Below are 23,790 nucleotides of genomic sequence, written 5' to 3'. Positions count from 1 at the left end.
AGGCTTTTCTAGGCATTAGACTGAGGGGTGTAGAGTTCAGTCTTTTAATCCAGTATTTATTAGTAATAAGAATGATACCTTCTTTCTCCATCTGCCAATTATTTTGTTGAATTAAATGGGGGAAAGGTGGTGTTATTTATTGGGTTTCTCTAAGACCCCTAACAATAAAGGAATGTTCTAGGACTAGTAATTACTAATCTCTTTACCTACATTGCCTTGGAAATACCTCTACTATTCAATTTACAAGATTGATGCAAGGATCATACAATGAATTTAAAGTCTCACGAATACAAGGTATGATGTAAGCCTGTTATTTGTTTGTTTTAATGTAATCCTTAGAGTAAAAATTAGGGATGCCAAGATGAGAAAAAACAGAAGTCCAAATATAAAAGAATTATTGCAAATGCTACCTCAATAAATTTATATTTATCTTAAATATAACAAATGATATAAAGAAAATGGCTATTTAAAAAAGGCTCTTAAAGTAATGAAAGTAGAAAATACATAAATGATATTTAAAAAACTATTATAAAAGTACTATAAAAAGCTTAGAAAACACAGAAAATTGGAAAGAAATAAAACTCATCCACAGTCCAATCACCTAAACAAACTTAGTATTTTGTATATTTCTTCTGTACTATCTAGATTTCATAGTGAGCCTATGAGTTGGAATCGACTTGGCGGCAATGGGTTTGGTTTTTGGTTATCTAGATTTTAAAAAAATAGACGTAGAGGGCTAACCTCAGGGAACATCTAGCCCAATTGGCATAACATAGTTTATAAAGAAAATATTCTACATTCTACTTTGGTGAGTGGCGTCTGGGGTCTTAAAAGCTTGTAAGCGGCCATCTAAGATACTCTACTGGGAGCAAGGAAAAATGAAGAAACCAAAGACACAAGGGAAAGATTAGTCTAAAGGACTAATGAACCACAACTACCACAACCTCCACCAGACTGAGTCAAGCACAACTAGATGGTGGCTGGCTACCACCACCTACTGCTCTGACAGGGATCACAGTAGAGGGTCCCAGAAAGAGCTGAAATAAAATGTAGAACAAAATTCTAACTAAAAAAAAAGACCTGACTTAGTGGTCTAACAGAGACTGGAGAAACGCCGAGAGTATGGCTCCCAGACACCTTTTTAGTTCAGTAATGAAGTCAGTCCCAAGGTTCACCCTTCAGCCAAAGATTAGACAGGCCCATAAAACAAAACAAAACTAAAGGGGCACACCAGCCCAGGGACAAGGACGACAAGGCAGGAAGGGACAGGAAAGCTGGTAATGGGGAACCTAAATGTCGAGAAGTGGAGAGTGTTTACATGTCGTGGGGTTGGCAACCAATGTCACAAAACAATATGTGTATTGTTTAAAGAGAAGTTAATTTATTCTGTAAACCTTCACCTAAAGTACAATAAAAAAAGACATGTTGCTTTCACCACTTAAAACAAACTAGCATTTTTCTCTAATATAAATTCTCAAATGTTTAATTTCTTCAGTAAATATAAGGTCATTTATATAATCATTCTCTGCTGTGGAACATTTAGATTATTTCTATTCCTTTATAATTAAAAATAACATGGTAATGTGCTTAGATTAAATTTTTTTCTGTATTTAAAATAGTTTCCTAGGATAGATTGTTAGACATGGAATTGTTCTTAGAATCAAAAACAAACACACATCACCAAACTGCTTCGGTAGAGGGATGTTCTGAGTTGTGTTATACTGCCACCAGTAACATCAAGAATGAGTTTCCTTTACCTTCCTTATGCCACACTTGGATGTTTACACTTTTTAAAAACTGATCATTTACCTTTTGGAATTTTTTTTTTTTTTCAGGCGGGGACAGATGGGAGGAGTATGAAGTGTGTTTATATAGAACAAATGTTAACTGGCTTTTTCTTGTCATGTCTGCTGCAACTATTTTTCTCAGTTTGTATACTGTACATTAATTTTGCTTTTAAAAAACTGAGAGTTTAGAATTTAGATGTTTATGTGGTCAAAAGATCGATCTCTTTTTTTGTGTGTGATTTTTCTCATTACTTAGGCTTAGAAAGTCCTCCTTTCTCTTAGAGAGTTGAATCAGTATTTACAGCTTTTCCTTGCCTCTTTTACCTAAAGGATCTTAAAACATTTAATTTTTTCATTTACCTGACGTTTATTTTCATATGTCTCATTATAAAATTATATATTGAGGTAGGTAGGGAGGAGCTAAATCAATTTTATTTTCTCTCAGTTAACCAACTATTATTATGGAATGAATCTTTTTTCCTTCATTTATTTGCATTGCCTCATGTATTACATTATGATGTTGGCAAGGAATATTGAATATACCAGAGACTGCCAGAAGAATGAACAAATCTATCTCGGAAGAAGTATAGCCAGATTGCTCCTTGGAAGTGAGGATGGTGAGATTTCATCTCACGTACTTTGGACAGGCTATCAGGAGGGACCAATCCCTGGAGAAAGACATGATGTTTGGTAAAGTAGAGAGTCAGTGAAAAAGAGGAGGACCTTCAATAAGATGAACTGACACAGTGGCTACAACAATGGGCTCAAACATAGAAACTATTGTGAAGATAGCTCAGGACTGCGCAGTGTTTCGTTCTGTTCTACACAGGGTTGCTACAAGTTGGAACCAACTTGACAGCACCTAACGACAACATATGTTACATATTAAATTATTTTACCCAATAGCGCCTTTTCAGATATGACATGTTTAATAAAGTATAAATATAACTTACCAATAGTGGTTGAGAGAAGAGTTCTAGCTGAGCTCTGTAAATGATATCATCAAGGACTCCCTGGCCAAGGTCCCACTGTCCATTGTACCTATAAAGAAGCATATCATTCACTATCTTTAGCAAGTATCTCTAATCTTTAATACATTTTTATTGTCCCAAGACCTACTAGTTTGGTTCTGAAACAAGGTCTTCACATCAATTTTTCTATCATTTCATTTCTAAGCCATCCCATTTTGGGTTACAAGAAAAAAATGAAGATTGCAAACATTAATGTTTAAAAAAGTTTACAGATGTTTCTTCATATAAATTGGTTTTTATCATGTGCTGATATTCAGGGGAATCTACTTAATGCATTCATGAAAATCCAGTTTATGAACAAGCTTTAGGATGGTAGAGATACATGTTGTTTGTTGTTAGGTGCCATGGAGTCAGTTCCGACTCATAGTGACCCTATGCACAACAGAACGAAACACTGCCTGGTCCTAAGCCATCCTTATAATTGTTGTTATGCTTAAGCTCATTGTTGCAGCCACTGTGTCAATCCACCTCGTTGAGGGTCTTCCTCTTTTCCACTGACCCTGTACTCTGCCAAGCATGATGTCCTTCTCCAGGGACTGATCCCTGTAGAGATACATAGTTTTCCATAAAGAGAAACTAACAATTTCTAGGCTTTAATTTTAATGACTACTTATATTTTTGGTTATCATAAAAGTACTAAAAGGAATCCATATTAGAAAAATAAGATAATGGGTTCATCATGGAACAAGTGTTGTGTGCAGTAACTACATACATTACTGAAAAGGAAGAAAAAAGTTTCCAAACATTAGGAAGAATTAATACAATTTCAAATTCCAGCTACTTACATGGCATAATAGACCCCTGTGAGAAGTTGCACCATAAATTCAGGATCCAATACTATTCGACCACAGAGTTCTTTCCACTGTTTTTCATGTTGCCGTGGAAACCCACTAACACAAACCCTAGAAAAATACAATATTTACCACGTGTGATTTCCTGATTCATTAAATAAAATAGCTTTTTGCTTCCAATAAATTATTTATTCATTTCTTAAATATCTGACTGAGTGCCTACTATGTGCCACTCACTGCTCTGGGTTTAGGCATACGGTCATGAACAGGCGAAAAAAATAAAAATTGAATAAAAAACATTTTAGCTTTTATTTTTTACCTGTTCATGACCGTATGCCTAAACTCAGACAGTGAGTGGCGCATTTAATGCCCTCATAAAGCATATATCCTAGTGGTTAACATCAATAAGAGCAATAATTTTTCTTAAATAGCTAACTACCTTTTTCACAATCATCCATCTCCCTCCTCACAAAAGAAAGGGATAACTCTCACTCATTCCAAATTGTATCATGGTGAATTGCTGGGAAGTATAGAAATCTCAAAGCAAATAAAGAACAGTGTCAAAATACTGCTGTCTGTTAAAAAAAAAAACCCTTTAATCAAAGTACCATAAACAACTCCCTAATTTCCATCTCATTAACAGATGTTTTCCAAAGAAGAGATGTTTAATAATTTTCAAAAATTATAACGGATCCATGTTATTTTAAACAATTAATTTCTTTGGCTAATTCTAATGGTAAGCAAGTCCAGAATAAAATTTTTCGTGTTAAATGCCTATAGTCACAGGAAATTAAAAAATATATATATATATATTTTTTTTTTTTCATAGCAGAGAAGTATGATTGGGTGATCAAGATGTGTAAGTATAAAATTGCATCACATTAAGATAAAATTATGTGGAGAAACTAGAATGGAATTTAAATTTCAAGGAGAAAAAGGAATAATGTAACATCAGACTGTTAAAGAAGAACTTGTTCATTTATTTATCGAACAGATGATGGTGGTGGGTATCAAATCACTGTGGTATTTACAATTCATTAAACCCTGGTGGTGTAGTGGTTAAGTGCTACGGCTGCTAACCAAAAGGTCGGCAGTTCGAATCCACCAGGCACTCCTTAGAAACTCTATGGAAACCCTGGTTGCATAGTGGTTAAGAGCTACAGCTGCTAACCAAGAGGCTGGCAGTTAGAATCCATCAGGCACTCCTTGGAAACTCCATAGGGCAGTTCTACTCTGTCCTATAGGGTTGCTATGAGTCGGAACTGACTTGACAGCACTTTTTTTTTTTTTAAATACACATTTAAAATAGTGAACCAAATGCCTTTTTTTTTTTTTTTTTTCAATTTACATACTAGAAATCACATCATTTGCAACTATTTAAGATAGGATGAAAACCTTTAAAACCTTATAAGGTACGTAATTTTCAAAACTCTTTTAGGGAATAGGTGAGCAAAAGCTGGAAGACGACTGAACTCTCCATTGCTTATGTTATCAAGAATCTCTATTAAAATGTTGCTAATTAGAGATTCAACAGATTTGTTTTAGTGAGCCAAAAATAGTCACTCATAAATTTATCTACAGATAAGCATTAAGTTCTTAAACAGTGTATTCTCTTGAAAACTGTTTCTAGGTTAAAGACAAGAACTCTGTTATCCATTAATCACATTATTATAGGCAAGTGAAGATAATGTATTTATTTAAAATTAATTTTTATTGTGCTTTAAGTGAAAGTTTACAAATCAAGTCAGTCTCTCATACAAGAACTTACATACACCTTGCTATACACCCCTAATTGTTCTCTCCCTAACGAGACAACACAGTCCTTCCCTCCGCTCTCTCTCCTCGTATCCATTCGGTCAGCTTCTGATCCCCTCTGCCCTCTCATCTCCCCTCCAGACAGGAGATGCCCACATAGTCTCACGTGTCTACTTGATCCAAGAAGCTCACTCTACACCAGTATCATTTTCCGTCCCATACTCCAGTCCAATCCCTGTCTGAAGAGTTGGCTTCGGGAATGGTTCCCATCCTGGGATAACAGAAGGCCTGGGGACCATGGCCTCCGGTGTCCTTCTAGTCCCAGTCTGACCATTAAGTCTGGTCTTTTTACAAGAATTTGGGGTCTGCATCCCACTGCTCTCCTGCTTCCTCAGGGGTTCTCTGTTGTGTTCCCTGTCAGGGCAGTCATCGGTTGTAGCCGGGTACCCTCTAGTTCTTCTGGCCTCAGGCTGATGTAGTCTCTTAGGCTCATAATTATCTCGTGTCTTTGGTGTTCTTCATTCTGCTTTGCTCCAGGTGGGTTGAGACCAACTGATGCATCTTAGATGGCCGCTTGCTAGTGTTTAAGACTCCAGACGCCACTCTCCACAGTGGGATGCAGAATGTTTTCTTAAGAGATTTTATTATGCCAATTGACTTAGGTGTCCCCTGAAACCATGGTCCCCAAGCCCCCAGCCCTGCTATGCTGGCCTTCAAAGCATTCAGTTTATTCAGGAAACTGCTTTTGGTTTAGTCTAGTTGTGTTGACCTCTCCTCTATTGTGTGTTGTCATTCCCTTTACCTAAAATAAAACTTATCTACTATCTAATTAGTGAAAACCCCTCTCCCTCTCTCCCTACCTCCTCTCGGAACCATCAAAGAATATTTTCTTCTCTGTTTAAACTATTTCTCCAGTTCTTATAATTGTGGTCTTAATGTATTTATTTTTAAGATAATCTTTAAAATCAAACTTACAACTAGTTTAGATTGACTTTCCCCCAATTGGCAAAATTAATTAGTTAAAAGTGGTATCACACTTTCTTCTCAGTAACACAGTAGCATGTGAACTTGTGCAAGGCATTTGTGGTTGGCAGACTCTTAAAGGGCCATGATTCAGATGATCGCCACACCTCCTGGTATTCTCATCCTTGTATCTTCTCCACCCCTTGAGTGTGAGCAGAACCAGTGACTTACTTTTAACCAACAGAATACAGCAAAGATGACTGGATGTTACATGTACATGATTATGTGATTATGTTACATTAAGACTGTAGTACAGATACTCCTGGAGTCTCTTTCTCTCTCTCTTCCTGGCTTTGAAGAAGTAAGATGCCATGCTGTAGGCTGCCTATTTTGGAGGCACCACATGGCAAGGAACTGAGGATGGCCTCTGGAACACAGCTGGCAAAAACTAAAGCCCTCAGTCCTATAATCACAAGGAACTGAATTCTGATAACAAAAACCCTTCCTTAGTCGAGCCTCACATGAGACTGCAGCTCCAGCTGACATCTTAACTGCAGCCTTGTGAGACCCTAAGCAGAGGGCCCAGCTAAGTCACGTGTGGGCTACTGACCCAAAGAAAACTATATTGTTTAAGCAACTAATTTTGTTTAAAGTCTCTGACTCTAAATATTTCCTATCCCCAAACTAATTTATATTACTTAAATTTCTTTTTCTACAATGGAAATTTAAATTTCAGCCCAGGTGTGTCCGAATTATTAGAAATTCTGACTGTGAAGATTATAATCTAAGAGACACACAGAACATAACACACACAAATGAAACACACAGATGATCGGTGCTATCACCAATTATCTTATCCAAAGACAATAATTTGTAAAATATATAAAGAAATCTTAGGAAACGGTTCATATTCCTTAAGACTTTCCCTACATGTAGGACTATTTATTCAAAGTTCCCAAAATGATTTATAAAAATCGGCATCCAGGGAATGTTTAGGTACATCATAACCCACTGCCATCTAGTTGACTCATAATGACCTTATAGAACAGAGCAGAACTGCCTCATAGGGTTTCCAAGGCTGTAAATCTTTGCTGAAGCAGACGACCACATCTTTCTCCTGTGGAGCAGCTGGGTTGGAACGGCCAACATGTTGGTTAGCAGCCAAGCGCTTAACCACTATGCAACCAGGGCTCCTCTAGGTGCATCATAACAACCCTCAACTTGAATGTCTTGGCTTAACTCAATGTTCAGCAAGAAAACACTTCTTTAATGCCGAAAATTTTTCAAGAAGTCTACTGCTGCATTACCAGAAGTTAGAAAAAGGCCTGGCATAGAGAATGTGCTCAATAAATATCTGTTAAATAAATGAATGAATATGAAGGTTAATGATGACTGTTCTTCTTACCTGGAGCCCATCCGACAAAGTGATTGGTAAGATGAGGCAGGCATATACACAATAGCAGAGTTATAGCATAACATGAGAAAACTCAGGACTTCAAACCTAGAAAAAAACACAAGGGAAAGGGATTACAAGGAATTATTTTTATTAGAAAAAAAAAATAGAGGCTGTACTAAATGATTCACCAAATGGTTATAACAACAATGCATGCCTTAATATTGATCTTCATGATTTCTCCATCAGATTACTATAACATCCTCCTCAGTGATTACCCTGTTTCCACTCTCATCACAGGTCATCTCCTTTGCTGCCACCTATATTTTCTTTACAAAAAAAAAAAAAATCATGCCTAAACAGATCACTCTCCTTTCTACAGAAGTTCACTGCCTACCTATTGACTGCATGAAAAAATCCAAACTTATGCTATACAAGGTAGTTTATAACCCACCCTCAACCTACTTTTCCAACCTTTCTTCCCTCCACTGCTTACCACATACACCACCACATCAATCTTCTCATCACTTCTTAAATATACCACAACCTTTCATAACTCCTTGCTTTTATGCATCTGTTTCTTCTTATTAGAACATACTTTTTCACTTGGGAAACTGCTAAGGCTTCAAGTCCTGGCTCAAATTTTTACCCTAGTCATAAAAAAAATAAGTCATTCTTAATTCTCCAAGCTATAAGAAGCTATTCCCTCATCTGTGTAGCAGTAATCTAACATTTACACTATTAGGTCGCTGTTAGGTGCCACCAAATCGATTCTGACTCATAGTGACACTATGTACAACAAAATGAGACACTGCCTGGTCCTGCACCATCCTCACAATCATTGCTATGTTTGAGCCCATTGTTGCAGCCACTGTGTCAGTCCATCTCCTTGAGGGTCTTCCTCTTTTTCGCTGATCCCCCACTTTACCAAGCATGATGTCCTTCTCCAGGGACTGGTCCTTCCTGATAACATGTCCAAAGTATGTGAAACGTAGTCTCGCCATCCTTGCTTCCAATGAGCATTTTGGCTGTGCTTCTTCCAAGATGTTTGTTTGTTTTTCTGGCAGTCCCTGGTACATTCACTATTCTTTGCCAGAACCAAAATTCAAAGGCATCAATTCTTCTTTGGTCTTCCTTATTAACTGTCTAGCTTTTTTATGCATATGAGGAGACAGAAAACACCATGGCTTGGGTCAGGCAAACCTTAATCCTCAAAGTGACATCTTTGCTTTTGAACACTTTAAAGAGCTCTTTTGCAGCAGATTTGCCCAATGCAATATGTCATTTGATTTCTTGCCTGCTGCTTCCATAGGTGTTAACTGTGGATCCAAGTAAAATTAAATCCTTGATAATTTCAATATTTTTTCCATTTATCATGATGTTGGTTACTGATTCAATTGTGAGGATTTTTGTTTCCTTTATGTTAAGGTGTAATCCATACTGAAGGCTGTGGTCTATGATCTTCATCAATAAGTGCTTCAAGTCCTCTTCATTTTCAGCAAGCACGGCTGTGTCATCAGCATATTGCAGGTTGTTAATGAGTCTTCCTCCAATCCTGATGCTGCCTTCTTCTTCATACACTCCAGTTTTTTGGATTATTTGCCCAGCATACAGATTGAATACATATGGTGATGCATCCAACTCTGATGCATACCTTTGTGATTTTAAACCACGCAACATTGCCTTGTTCTGTTTAAACACCTGCCTCTTCATCTATGTACAGGTTCCTCATGAGCACCATTAAGTGTTCTGGAATCCCCATTCTTTACAATGTTATCCATAATTTGTTATGATCCACACAGTCGAATGCCTTAGCATAGTCAATAAAACACAGGTAAACATCTTTGTGATATTCTCTGCCTTCAGCCAAGATCCATCTGACATCAGCAATGATATCCCTGGTTCCACATCCTCTTCTGAATCCAGCTTGAATTTTTGGCAGTTCCCTGTTGATGTGCTGCTGTAGCTGCTTTTGAATGATCTTCAGCAAAATTATACTAGTGTGTCATATTAATTATATTGTTCGATAATTTCCACATTCTGTTGAGTCTCCTCTCTGGAATGGACATAAATACGGATCTCTTCCAGTTGGCTGGCCAGGTAGCTGTCTTCCAAATTTCGTGGCATAGACGAGTGAGTGCTTTCAGCACTGCATCTGTTTGTTGAAACATCTCAACTGGTATTTCGTCAATTCTTGGTGCCTTGTTTTTTGACAATGCCTTCAGTACAGCTGAGATCTCTTCCTTCAGTACCACAGTTCTTGAGCATATGCTATCTCCTGAAATGGCTGATCACCAGTGCCCAGCACAATGTCTAATACATTAAAATTGGTCAACAAATATTTATTGAATTAATAAGTAAATGCTTCCCTAATCTTTAGGAACCCTGGTGGCACAGTGGTTAAGAATTCAGCTGCCAACCAAAAGGTTGGCAGTTTAAATCCACCAGCCCCATCTTGGGAACCCTATAGAGCAGTTCTACTCTGTCTTTTAGGGTTGGTATGAGTCAGAATAGACTCGATGGCAACAGGTTTGGTTTGGTTTTGGTTTTCCCTAATCTTTTACAATCTCTAAGAAAGTGGATCCTAAATCTGGATGCACACTGCAGTTATTTAAGGATTTTTAAAAAACATAATATTATGTCTCAATCCAGACAGATCCAATTAGAATTTTCAGGGCAGGGTCCAGGAAGCTATATTTCTAAAAAGCTTCCCATAGATGGGTGAGAAAACCAAACACGACTATTTCTGGAACATTTTTTTCTAAGTCTGAAATTATTTCAAAATGAAATAATTGAGCCAAAAGTCTTATTCAGAAGCAGTCATATGCTCAGATCTCTTCCTCTTCTCCATGCAGCTGGATAAAAGACTAGAGATTCTGGAAGGAAAAAAGACAGTTTATATCTGGCAGCCACCAGACACAATTGGGACTGGAAGGTTCCATAAGGAAAACAGGAAGAATTAAATAAAGCATGCCTTATTGGAGCTCTCTTTCCCTAGTTGGCCACCAGAATTCTAGCAGCCAGCCCTCCAGTTAGGGAACTAGATGAGTTTTCTCCAGGGAATCTGGCTACCCAAGAGGAAAGACTTAAAGATACGGACTTGGGAGGTTCCCCAACTGAATGGCCCACTGAGAATATCCTACAGTGAACTTTGTAGTCAACCAGCCGTATGTATTAACATGATCAGAGCTTCTCATTCTAATCCTCCACTCTTAAATATGAGGTGGGAAAAGATTAGCATACATTTGAAGAACTCCATCAACATGAAAAAGGGAAATCAAAATAAACAAATAGAAAAAAGAAAAAAAGCAATTTGGAGTAATCAGCAGATACAAAGAGAAAAAAAATTGGTGGCTGCCAGGTACAAACTGTCTTTTATCCTTCCAGAATCTCCAGTCTTTTAGCCAGCTGCATGGAGAAGGGGAAGGGGAAGAGATCTGAGCATAGGACTGCTTCTGAATAAAATAAATTAGCATTAACACTCTCCAAAATATGAGATATTATTTCAAAAAAAAAAAAAAAGAATAGGCTCTTATTTAAAAAGACCATTCAGAGAATTTAAAAAAAGCTTCTGGATATGCAAAATACAATAGCAGAAATAAAAAACTCAAGTTGATTGGCAGGTAAAGCTAAGGATATATCCCAGAAAGTAAAGCAAGAGGAAAACTAGCTGGCAAGTGGGAGAGGAACGAGTACCATTCCAGAAGACTCAACATCCAGAATGTTGAATGCTCCAGAAAGAGCAGTAAAACAGAGGGACCAAATTAATTAATGAAAACAATTCAAGAAAATTTTCCAGTCTGAAAAACTTGAGCTTTCAAATCAAAACAGTCTACCTACTGCTCCGCACAAAGGATGAAATAAACCCTTAAGAAGAAATATCACTGTGAAATACCAGAATTCTGGGAACAAAAAGACATTGAAGTACAGGAAAAAGTAGATCCATACAAGAAAAAGGCAAAGAAAATTCCCAGGATAATAGTGAAAGGAGATGTCAACATGATAACTGTACACCAAGCAAAGAGGGCAACATAGTCCAGGTTGTAAGTCAGTCAGTCAGAAGGTTCCAAGAACCCATTTTTCAGGAAGATGAAACTGACAGAATAACTGATATGAATGAAGATACTGAGAGAAGATTTAGACAAGTGATAGAGAATTCGGGGGAGGGGGTGAATTACAAAGTACGTAATAAAGCAAAAAAAAAAAAAGGATAATTATGAATTCCAAGGAAAACAAAACAAGAATGAAGAAAAGAAAAACTAATCATAGTTAACCACAAAACTCAGGTCAGCTCTGGATAGCTTACATGGTGATTCATAATAATGAGAAATCTGAATAATGACCTCTTCATAATTACAACATAATTAGATTGAGAGAATAGGAGGATGGGGGAGGAAAAGAGCTAAATTCTTATCTTTCACAGAGGTTATTACACAATACCCAAAACTGAAAAATTAAGTAACAGCAAGTTACTAAAAGATGTGGACATAAATAGCAAAAGAATCAGTTAAAAGTGGGGTTTGACAACCTCTGCACTACTGACAATTTGGGCTGAGTTAACTGTTTGTTTTAGGGACCTGTCTTGTTCATCTAGGATATTAGCAGCATTCCCCCCAGCTGTGACAATCAAAAACATTTCTAGATATCGCCAAATGTTCCCTTGCTCCCAATTGATAAGCACTTGTTAAAAGAACTGAAAGTCTTTACAGCAGAGAAAGGGGAAATGGAAAGGAGGAAGACGTGGTGATTGTGATTTTTCTTAATCAACCCTATAGAGTTAATGTTTATTTAGCTTTAAAAAAAAATGCGTATGTAGTCCTGATATAGTAGACCATGTAAAAAATTAAAACACATATATCAAAAACAAAACAATAGCACAATGAGATGCTACTTCACACCCACTAAGATGGCTCTAAGAAGCCCTCCTATTCTGTCCGTTAGGGTCGTTACGGAATCAACTGCACAGCACACAACAACAAGATGACTATAATAAAAAAGATGAACAATAACAAGTATTGGTAAGGATACGGAGATACTGGACCCCTTATAATTGCTGATGGGAATGTAAAATGCTGCAGCCACTCTGGGAAACAGTTCAGCAGTTCCTCAAAAAGTTAAACATAGAGTTATTATACCCATACCATACCCATTGCCGTCAAGTTGAATTCTGACTCATAGGGTTTTCAAGGCTGTAAATCTTTTCAGAGCAAGAGTGCCGCATCTTTCTCCTGCGGAGTAGCTGGTGGGTTCGAACTGCCGACCTATCAATCAGCACTTGAGCACTTAACCACTATGCCACTAGGGCTCCTCAGAGTTAATAGGTTGTTGTTAGGTGCCATTGAGTCAGGTCCGACTCATAGCAACCCCATGTACCATAGAACAAAACACTGCCCAGTCATGAGCCATATTCACAATTGTTGCTTTGCTTGGGCCCCCTGTTGCAGCCACTGTGCAAGTCCATCTCGTTGAGGGTCTTCCTCTTTTTTCACTGACTCTCTACCAAGCATGATGTCCTTCTCCAGGGACTGATCCCTCCTGATAACATGTCCAAAGTATGTAAGATGTAGTATCACCGTTCTTGTTTCTAAGGAGCGTTCTGGTTGTACTTCTGAGGCACATTTGTTCATTCTTTTGGCAGTCCATGGTATAGTCAATATTCTTCACCAACACCACAATTCAAAGGCATCGGTTCTTCTTCGGTCTTCCTTATTCATTGTCAAGCTTTCGCATGCATATGATACAATTGAAAATACCATGGCTTGGGTCAGGTGCACCTTAGTGTTCAAGGTGACATCTTTGTTTTTCAACACTTTAAAGAAGTCTTTCACAGCAGATTCGCCCAACAAAATGCATCTTCTGATTTCTTTACTGCTGCTTCCTTGTGTGCTGATTGTGGATCCAAGTAAAATGAAATCTTTGACAACTTCGATCTTTTCTCTGTTTATCATGATGTTGCTTACTGGTCCAGTTGTGAGGATTTTTGTTTTCTTTATGTTAAGGTGTAACCCATACTGAATGCTGTGGTCTTTGATATTCATCAGTAAGTGCTTCCACTCCTCTTCACTTTCAGCAAGCAAGGTTCTGTCATCTGCGTATCGCAGGTTGTTAATGAGTCTTCCTCCAATCCTGATACCCTGTTTTTCATACAGTCCAGCTTCTCGGGCTATTTGCTCACCATACAGATTGAATAGGTATGGTGAAAGGATACAACCCTGATGCACACCCTTCCTGAGTTTAAACCATACAGTATCCCCTTGTTCTGTTCAAACAACTGCCTTTTCATCTATTTAGAGGTTCCTCATGAAAAAAAAAAAAAATGAGCACTATTAAGTGTTCTGAATTCCCATTCTTGTTATCCATAATTTGTTATGATCCACACAGTCAAATGCATCTGCATAGCCAATACAGCACAGGTAAATATCTTTCTGGTATGCTCTGCTTTCAGCTAGGGTCCATCCGAAATCAGCTATGACATCCCTGGTTCCACACCCACTTCTGAAGCCAGCCTGAATTTCTGGCAGTTCCCTGCCAATATACTGCTGCAGCCGCTTTTGAATGATCTACTGCAAAATTTTACCTTCGTGTGATGTTAACGATATTGTTTGATAATTTCCACATTCTGTTGAATCACCTTTCTTGGGAACAGGCGTAAATATATCAGTTGGCCAGGGAGCTATCTTCCAAATCTCCTGGAATAGACGAGTGAGCACTTCCAGTGGTGCATCCATTTGTTGAAACATCTCAACTGATATTCGGTCAATTCCTGGAGACTTGTTTTTTGCCAATGCCTTCAGTGCAGCTTGGACTTCTTCCTTCAGTACCATCGGTTCCTGATCATACGCTACTCCTTGAAATGGCTGAACGTCGACAATCCTTTTTGGTATAATGACTCTGTGTATTCCTTTCATGTTCTTTTTTTTTATTATTATTATTTTATTTTTAATAGCTTTTATTAAGCTTCAAGTGAACGTTTACAAATCCAATCAGTCTGTCACATATAAGTTTACATACATCTCACTCCCTACTCCCACTTGCTCTCGCCCTCTTGAGTCAGCCCTTTCAGTCTCTCCTTTCTTGACAATTTTGCCGGCTTCCCTCTCTCTCTACCCTCCCGTCCCCCCTCCAGACAAGAGTTGCCAACACAATCTCAAGTGTCCACCTGATATAATTAGCTCACTCTTCATCAGCGTCTCTCTCCCACCCGCTGACCAGTCCCTTTCATTTCTGATGAGTTGTCTTTGGGGATGGTTCCTGTCCTGTGTCAACTGAAGGTCTGGGGAGCATGGCCGCCGGGATTCCTCCAGTCTCAGTCAGACCATTAAGTTTGGTCTTTTTATGAGAATTTGGGGTCTGTATCCCACTGATCTCCTGCTCCCTCAGGGGTCCTCTGCTGTGCTCCCTGTCAGGGCAGTCATCGATTGTGGCCGGGCACCAACTAGTTCTTCTGGTCTCAGGATGATGTAGGTCTCTGGTTCATGTGGCCCCTTCTGTCTCTTGGGCTCTTAGTTGTCGTGTGACCTTGGTGTTCTTCATTTTCCTTTGCTCCAGGTGGGTTGAGACCAATTGATGCATCTTAGATGGCCGCTTGTTAGCATTTAAGACCCCAGACGCCACATTTCAAAGTGGGATGCAGAATGATTTCATAATAGAATTATTTTGCCAATTGACTTAGAAGTCCCCGCAAACCATGTTCCCCAGACCCCCGCACTTGCTCCCCTGACCTTTGAAGCATTCATTTTATCCCGGAAACTTCTTTGCTTTTGGTCCAGTCCAATTGAGCTGACCTTCCATGTATTGAGTGTTGTCCTTCCCTTCACCTAAAGCAGTTCTTATCTACTGATTAATCAATAAAAAACCCTCTCCCACCCTCCCTCCCTCCCCCCCTCGTAACCACAAAAGTATGTGTTCTTCTCAGGTTTACTATTTCTCAAGATCTTATAATAGTGGTCTTATACAATATTTGTCCTTTTGCCTCTGACTAATTTCGCTCAGCATAATGCCTTCCAGGTTCCTCCATGTTACTTTCATGTTCTTTTGATACTTCCTGCATCGTTTAGTATTTTCCCCATGGAATCCTTCACGTTTGCACCTTGAGGCTTGAATTTTTTCTTCAGTTCTTTCAACCTGAGAAATGCCAAGCATGTTCTTCCCTTTTGGTTTTCTATTTCCAGCTCTTTGCACATGTCATTATAGTACTTTACTTCATCTTCTCGAGCCCACCTTTGAAATCTTCTGTTCAGTTCTTTTACTTCATCATTTCTTCCTTTTGCTTTAGCTACATAATGTTCAAGAACAAGTTTCAAAGCTCTTCTGACATCCATTTTGGTCTTTTCTTTTTTCCTGTCTTTTTAACGACCTCTTGCTTTCTTCATGGATGATGACCTTGATGTCATTTCACAACTTGTCTGGTCTTTGGTCATTAGTGTTTAATGCACCAAATCTATTCTTAAGATGGTCTCTAAATTCAGGTGGAATATACTCAAGGTCGTACTTTAGCTCTCGCTGACTTGTTCTAATTTTCTTTCACTCTCAACTTGAACTTGCATATGAGCAATTGACAGTCTGTTCCACAGTCAGCCCCTGGTCTTGTTCTAACTAATGATATTGAGCTTTCCATCGTCTCTTTCCACAGTTGCAGTCGATTTGATTCCTGTGTATGCCATCTGGTGAGGTCCGTGTGTGTAGCTGCTGTTTATGTTAGTGAAAAAATGTATTTGCAATGAAGTCGTTGGTCTTGTAAAATTCTATCATGCCATCTCTGGCATTGTTTCTATCACCAAGGCCATATTTTCCAGCTACCATCCTTTTTCTTTGTTTCCAACTTTTGGATTCATATCACCAGTAATTATCAATGCATCCTGATTGCATGTTCAATCAATTTCAGACTGCAGAAGCTGGTAAAAATCTTCAATTTCTTCATCTGTGGCCTAAGTGGTTGGTGCATAAATTTAAATAATAGCCGTAGTAACTGGTCTTCCTTATAGGCGTATGGATATTATCCTATCACTGACAGCGCTGTACGTCAGGATAGATCTTGAAATGTTCTTTTTGACGATGAATGCAACGCCATTCCTCTTCAAGCTGTCATTCCCGGCAAAGTATACCATGATTGTCTGATTCAAAATGGCTAATACCAGTCCATTTCAGCTCACTAATGCCTAGGATATTGATGTTTATGCATTCCATTTCATTTCTGATGATTTCCAATTTTCCTAGATTCATACTTTGTACATTCCACATCCCGATTATTAATAGATGTTTGCAGCTGTTTCTTCACATTTTGAGTCGTGCCACATCAGCAAATGAACGTCCCAAAAGCTTCACTAAGATCAGCTCTACTTTGAGGAGGCAGCTCTTCCTCAATAGTCTTTTGAGTGCCTTCCAATCTGGGGGGCTCATCTTCCAGCACTATATCAGACAATGTTCCACTGCTATTTGTAAGGTTTTCACTGGCTAATTATTTTCAGAAGTAGACTTCCGAGTCCTTCTTCCTAGTCTGTCTTAGTCTGGAAGCTCAGCTGAAACCTGTCCACCATTGGTGACCCTGTTAGAATCTGAATATTGGTGGCATAGCTTCCAGCATCATAGCAACATGTAAGCCCCCACATTATGACAAACTGACAGACACGTGGGGGCAGAGTTACTATATGACCCAATGATTCTACTCCTAGTTATATATCCAAGAGAAATGAAAACAAATTCACACAAAAACTTGTACACGAACAAGTAGCCTTATTCATAATTACCAAAAAGTGGAAATAGCCAGGATTCCTCTAGTCTCAGTCAGACCATTAAGTATGGTCTTTTTATGAGAATTTGGGGTCTGCATCCCACTGATCTCCTGCTCCCTCAGGGGTTCTCTGTTGTGCTCCCTGTCAGGGCAGTCATCGATTGTGGCCGGGCACCAACTAGTTCTTCTGGTCTCAGGATGATGTAGGTCTCTGGTTCATGTGACCCTTTCTCTCTCTTGGGCTCTTAGTTGTCTTGAGACCTTGGTGTTCTTCATTCTCCTTTGCTCCAGGTGGGTTGAGACCAATTGATGCATCTTAGATGGCCGCTTGTTAGCATTTAAGACCCCAGACGCCACATTTCAAAGAGGGATGCAGAATGTTTTCATAATAGAATTATTTTGCCAATTGACTTAGAAGTCCCCTTAAACCATGGTCCCCAAACCCCCGCCCTTGCTCCGCTGACCTCTGAAACATTCATTTTATCCCAGAAACTTCTTTGCTTTTGGTCCAGTCCAATTGAGCTAACCTTCCATGTATTGAGTGTTGCCCTTCCCTTCACCTAAAGCAGTACCTATCTACTAATTAATCAGTAAAAACCCTCTCCCTCCCTCCCTCCCTCCCCACCTTGTAACCAAAAAAGTATGTGTTCTTCTCAGTTTATACTATTTCTCAAGATCTTATAATAGTGGTCTTATACAATATTTGTCCTTTTGCCTCTGACTAATTTCGCTCAGCATAATGCCTTCCAGGTTCCTCCATGTTATGAAATGTTTCACAGATTCTTCACTGTTCTTTATCGATGCGTAGTATTCCATTGTGTGAATATACCACAATTTATTTACCCTTCATCTGTTGATGGACACCTTGGTTGCTTCCAGCTTTTTGGTATATTGTAAACAGAGATGCAATAAACACGGGTGTGCATATATCTGTTTGTATGAAGGCTCTTGTTTCTCTAGGGTATATTCCCAGGAGTGGGATTTCTGGATTGTATGGTAGTTCTATTTCTAACTGTTTAAGATAACGCCAGATAGATTTCCAAAGTGGTTGTACCATTTGACATTCCCACCAGCAGTGTATAACAGTTCCAATCTCTCCGCAGCCTCTCCAACATTTATCATTTTGTGTTTTTTGGATTAATGCCAGCCTTGTTGGAGTGAGATGGAATCTCATCATAGTTTTAATTTGCATTTCTCTAATGGCTAATGATTGAGAGCATTTTCTCACGTATCTGTTAGCTGCCTGAATATCTTCTTTAGTGAAGTGTGTGTTCATATCCTTTGCCCAGTTCTTGATTGGGTTGTTTGTCTTTTTGTGGTTGAGTTTTGACAGAATCATATAGATTTTAGAGATCAGGCGCTGGTCGGAGATGTCATAGCTGAAAATTCTTTCCCAGTCTGTAGGTGGTCTTTCTACTCTTTTTGTGAAGTCTTTAGATGAGCATAGGTGTTTGATTTTTAGGAGCTCCCAGTTATCGGGTTTCTCTTCGTCATTTTTGGTAATGTTTTGTATTCTGTTTATGCCTTGTATTAGGGCTCCTCAGGTTGTCCCTATTTTTTCTCCCATGATCTTTATCGTTTTAGTCTTTATGTTTAGGTCTTTGATCCACTTGGAGTTAGTTTTTGTGCTTGGTGTGAGGTATGGGTCCTGTTTTCGCCTTTCTCTTTGAGTTAGAATTTTGTTCTACATTTTTTTCCAGCTCTGTTCAGGACCCTCCATTGTGATCCCTGTCAGAGCAGTCAGTGGTTGTAGCCTGGCACCATCTAGTTGTACTAGATGTAGTCTAGTGGAGGCCTTGGTAGTTGTGGTCCATTAGTCCTTTGGACTAATCTTTCCCTCGTGTCTTTAGTTTTCTTCATTCTCTCTTGCTCCCAAAGGGGTGAGACCAGTGGAGGATCTTAGACGGCCGCTCACAGGCTTTTAGGAGCCCAGATGCTATTCACCAAGCAGAATGTAGAACATTTTCTTCATAAACTGTGGTATGCTAATTGAGCTATGGTCCCCACAGCCCTCAGCCCAGCAATTTGGTCCTTCAGGGAGTTTGGATGTGTCTATGGAGCTTCCATGACCTTGCCGTGTACAAGTTGTGGTGGCTTCCCCAGTATTGTGTACTGTCTTACCCTTCACCAAAGTTACCACTTATCTATTATCTAGTTATTGTTTTTCCACTCCCACCCCTTCCCTCCCTCATAACCATCAAAGATTGTTTCTTCTGTGACACCAATTTTTAACTATCAGATTGACAAAGATTAAAAAATTAGCAAAATATTTTAAAGTATTTCGGGTTAATATGTGTAAGCAAATATTCTCAAACTACTGGTAAGAGACTGGTGTAGTTTAGGACAGATAATTTGGCAATATCTACTCAAACTGAAAATGCAGGCATTCTTTAGCATAGGAATTTCACTATTAGGAATTTATTCTACAGGTACCTTTGTGCTCTTATGCAAATATATACATAAAAATATGTTCCTTGCAATATTGTTAATAATAGCAAAAAAATGAAAACAATCTAAATTTTGTTCAATATGGGACTGGTTAAAAGCTGATTGTACCTATATACAATGGAATACTAAATAGTCATTGAAAAGAATGAGATCCCTATGTGCTATCAGAGAACGATGGCCAAGCTTTATTCTTAGTAAAAAAAAAAAACCAAGTGCCAGAACAGTATGCACACTGAATCTCATGTGTTTAAGGTTGAATATATGCTTTTGCATGCATTAAAACTTTCTGGAAGGGTACATAAAAAACTGATACCAGTTTAACTTTCGGGGAGTGGAAATGGCTGGTTGGAGGGAAGAAGACATGTTTATTTCCTTTACAACCTTGCATATTTTTACTTTATACCCAGTTCTATTTTAATTTTTCAAGTATATAATTTATACTTCAAAAGAATTTATATTAGAAAACAAAAAGAAAAGAGGTAACCAGATATTTATGCAAGTCAGTCTTCAGACTGTACTTATGAAACCTTTATTCTAATATAAATTTTATATTGCAGAAATGATCTGAGTAAACCAACCTAACTGTATGGAAAAAAATTAAGCTGATATTTTAGGTTGGGATAAAGCCTTCTCTCTCCAAGTTTTATACAGCATCCTGCTGGCTAACAAAGGACAAATCACTAAAGCAGACTTCCAAAACAATATGTCAAGATACAAGAGAAGTCATTGACTTTTCTATCATCTGTGTAATACTCGCAAGAAACAAAAGAAGAACCACAATTCCAGATCAAAGATCAATGATTATGGAAATATGTTTGATTCTATGTTCCTTCCAGGAAAACCTAGTGGCATAATGGTTAAGTGCTATGGCTGCTAACCAAAAGGTCGGCAGTTTGAATCCACCAGGTGCTCCTTGGAAACTCTATCAGGCAGTTCTACTCTGTCCTATAGGATCGCTATGAGTCAGAATCAACTTGGCGGCAGTGAGTTGTGGGTTTTATGTTCCTTCCATTGAGCCCTGGTGGCGCAGTGGTTAAGCATTCCATGGAACTCTGGTAGCACAGTGGTTAAGCATTCAGCTGCTAAACAAAGGGCTGGAAGTTCAAATTCACCAGCCACTCCTTGGAAACCCTCTGGGGCAGTTCTACTCTGCCCTATAGGGTTGCTATGAATCGGAATCGACTCGACGGCAGTGGGTTTTTTCCAAATGTTCCTTCCATAACTGTAATGTTATAATCAATAAGATAAGAACACAATTTTACTAGGAAGATAAAATAGCATATAAAGAATAATAGTATCAGCTAACACTTATTGTGTGTTAGCCAGGCACTGTGCTAAGCATGTTTCAGGAACCACCTCATTTATTCCTCACAACAATCACGTAGGATAGGTCTTGCCATTAATCCCATTTCACAGAGAAAACAAGGCACCTGAGAGGGTAAGCTTCTGAACTACAGTGCTAGAACATGAACTCTGATTTGGCTGACTCTAAGCTGATACTTTTGGTTTTTATATGCTTGATACAAGATGACCATTACATAATACCAAGCATTAGACAGACAGATCTTTTGATAGTATGACGTATTTCACTAGTATGATGTGTTTAATTTTTTGCCTCCTCTCATACTAAACTTCGACTGAAGTAATTATCCTTAACTGTGAAGCATAAACTAACCATCGTTACTATCCACAGTTATGACCATTACCGGTTTTGTGCAGTGAATGTTTCCCTCTGAGGATGAAGATCACTATAAACAACCCTGATGAGATCATGCTGACACAATGCCCCTTCTGTCAAAGCCATGGATCCAATTGTTGAGGGCTACAGAAATAAAGCAAAGTATGAGATAGTATCTCTAAAATGAAGTAAAAATCTATATTATGTAATGATATTTAATTTTGCACAAAACACTATGTTCTAATAAAAAGTTTGAAGCCATTTCTTCTCTTTCAAAATCTTTTCAATTTCTCAATTATATAAACTCTACAACTCCTTTTGGAAATTATACATACAAATTATTTAAAACTAGAAATATATTGCTTTATTTTTGAAAGATTATAGAATGAGTCTATATTTAGGAAAGAGAATAAGAGAAGTTGCTAGAAAGACTAAAGGTTAATACATCAATTTTCATTTGTTCGTATTCCAGAATACAGAGTAAAACTGCTATAATCTAAACTATGTTCAAATGACTCTTTAATAGTGACATAATTGATTTCATGTTTTTAAAGTTAAAAGAAGCATCCATTCATTAATGCTTCACTACCTTCCATTTTTCATAATTACACAGAACTTAATTAAAATCTATCACTCAGAAATATTCTACTCTAAAACGAGTCCTGGTTAAATATGAGGCACTCTACAAAGTTCTAGGGGGAATTACGGAAATAAATAGCTGCATAGAGATATGATACAAGCAAGATGATACAAGTCAGAAACATGGAATGTAATTTTTAGACATCTTGTAAAGTTTCTTTAAATATTTCCCTCACAACTTCATGCACTAAAAGCCACTAGAGACCAGAAGCTTCATTCATAACATATTTCCTTATTGGATTTTATTTAATGAGAGCAGGTATAAGGAGTTCAGTTTAACAGAAGTCATTTACCTTTATGACTATGTGTTCTCATATTCTTCAACCAAATAAAATATAAGCAAAAATCACAAGTATAATGTTACTGAGCAACTAGAACACACCAAGTAAACTCTTTTAAACTGAAATATAACAATCACAGTGTTAAAATTCTTGTAAGTAGTCAATTTCCTAAAGAATAATGAAAACTAATCTAACACAGGTGGTTTCGAAGTAATATGTTAAGGAGCTCTGGTGGTACAATTGTTAACGCTCAGCAGCTACCCGAAAGGTCTACATTTGGAACCCACCAGCCACTCTACAGGAGAAAAAACTGAAAAAAACCAAACCCACTGCTGTCGAGTCGATTCCGACTCAGTGACCCTATAGGACAGAGTAGAACTGCCCTGTACGGTTTCCAAGGAGCACCTGGTGGATTTGAACTGCTGACCTTTTGGTTAGCAGCCATAGCTCTTAATCACTATGCCACCAGGGTTTCCAACAGGAGAAAAAACATGTCAATCTGTTCCCGTAAAGATTACAGCCTAGGAAACCCTATGGGGCAGTTCTACCCTCTCATATAGGTCACTATGAGTTAGAACCAACTCCATGGCACACAACAATAGCAACAAAGCAGTATGTAAGACTGAAAAATAAAAAATATTTTTCAAAAACCCACAAAGCATTAATAAACAAAGACCAAAAATGATGCAAGTGGAAGAATAAAAAAGAAATAAACAAGAACCAGAGGAAAACTTTTCCATTAATTACTTTCTACCTCTCTTGACACAGCTCAGCTTTTTATCACTAATAACAAACACCTACTTTTAAGAAACAAATCAGTAAAGATATATGAGGAATATTTATTCCAGTAAGAAGCTGACTTTCCATCTCTTAATATAATTTTAAATTATTCCACCTTTCCAATCTTACTTACCTCATGGTATATTGAAGGCTTAGATAAGGAAGGGATAGTGAAAGATAGAACTTTATTGTTTCCATCTTTATCAGCGATTTCCTGTAGTTTAAAAAATATACAAAGATAATGAAATAATCACAGGCCTTTATTACATGAAATAATGACTACTTTCTTAACTTACAGAATATATCACTAACAATTGAGTTTTTATTTTTTAAAGAAATAGTAATATGCAGTAAAACCTGCAAAAGCTGGAACACGTGTAAGACAGAAACCTTTCAGAGAAGGAAAACGCAAATATTTTCCACTAATAAAAATTTTTTTTTTTTTTATTAATAGGGAGCTATAAAAAAGTGGTAAGACTGCACCCTGTCAAAGGTGGGAAATTTGCGAGACCTG

At 38.0% G+C, this 23,790-nt stretch overlaps 1 protein-coding gene across 10 annotated transcripts in view; it reads right to left on the bottom strand.

The window, feature by feature from the left end:
• The window catches only part of HYCC2 (hyccin PI4KA lipid kinase complex subunit 2), a 97,797-nt gene that overhangs the window by 13,787 nt on the left and 60,220 nt on the right, over positions 1-23,790 (bottom strand). For all 10 annotated transcript variants that reach the window (XM_023542459.2, XM_064286832.1, XM_010602522.3 and 7 more), the window contains 5 exons: positions 23,410-23,490; positions 21,605-21,720; positions 7,733-7,828; positions 3,604-3,720; positions 2,741-2,828 (listed from right to left, as the gene is read on the bottom strand). In XM_023542459.2, the coding sequence (XP_023398227.1) occupies positions 2,741-2,828; positions 3,604-3,720; positions 7,733-7,828; positions 21,605-21,720; positions 23,410-23,490 (498 nt within the window). The remainder of the gene's footprint in view (positions 1-2,740; positions 2,829-3,603; positions 3,721-7,732; positions 7,829-21,604; positions 21,721-23,409; positions 23,491-23,790) is intronic.

Source organism: Loxodonta africana, chromosome 6, assembly GCF_030014295.1.
Source record: "Loxodonta africana isolate mLoxAfr1 chromosome 6, mLoxAfr1.hap2, whole genome shotgun sequence".
Lineage (NCBI taxonomy): Eukaryota > Metazoa > Chordata > Mammalia > Proboscidea > Elephantidae > Loxodonta > Loxodonta africana.
This window is presented reverse-complemented; position numbering and strand designations above follow the sequence as displayed.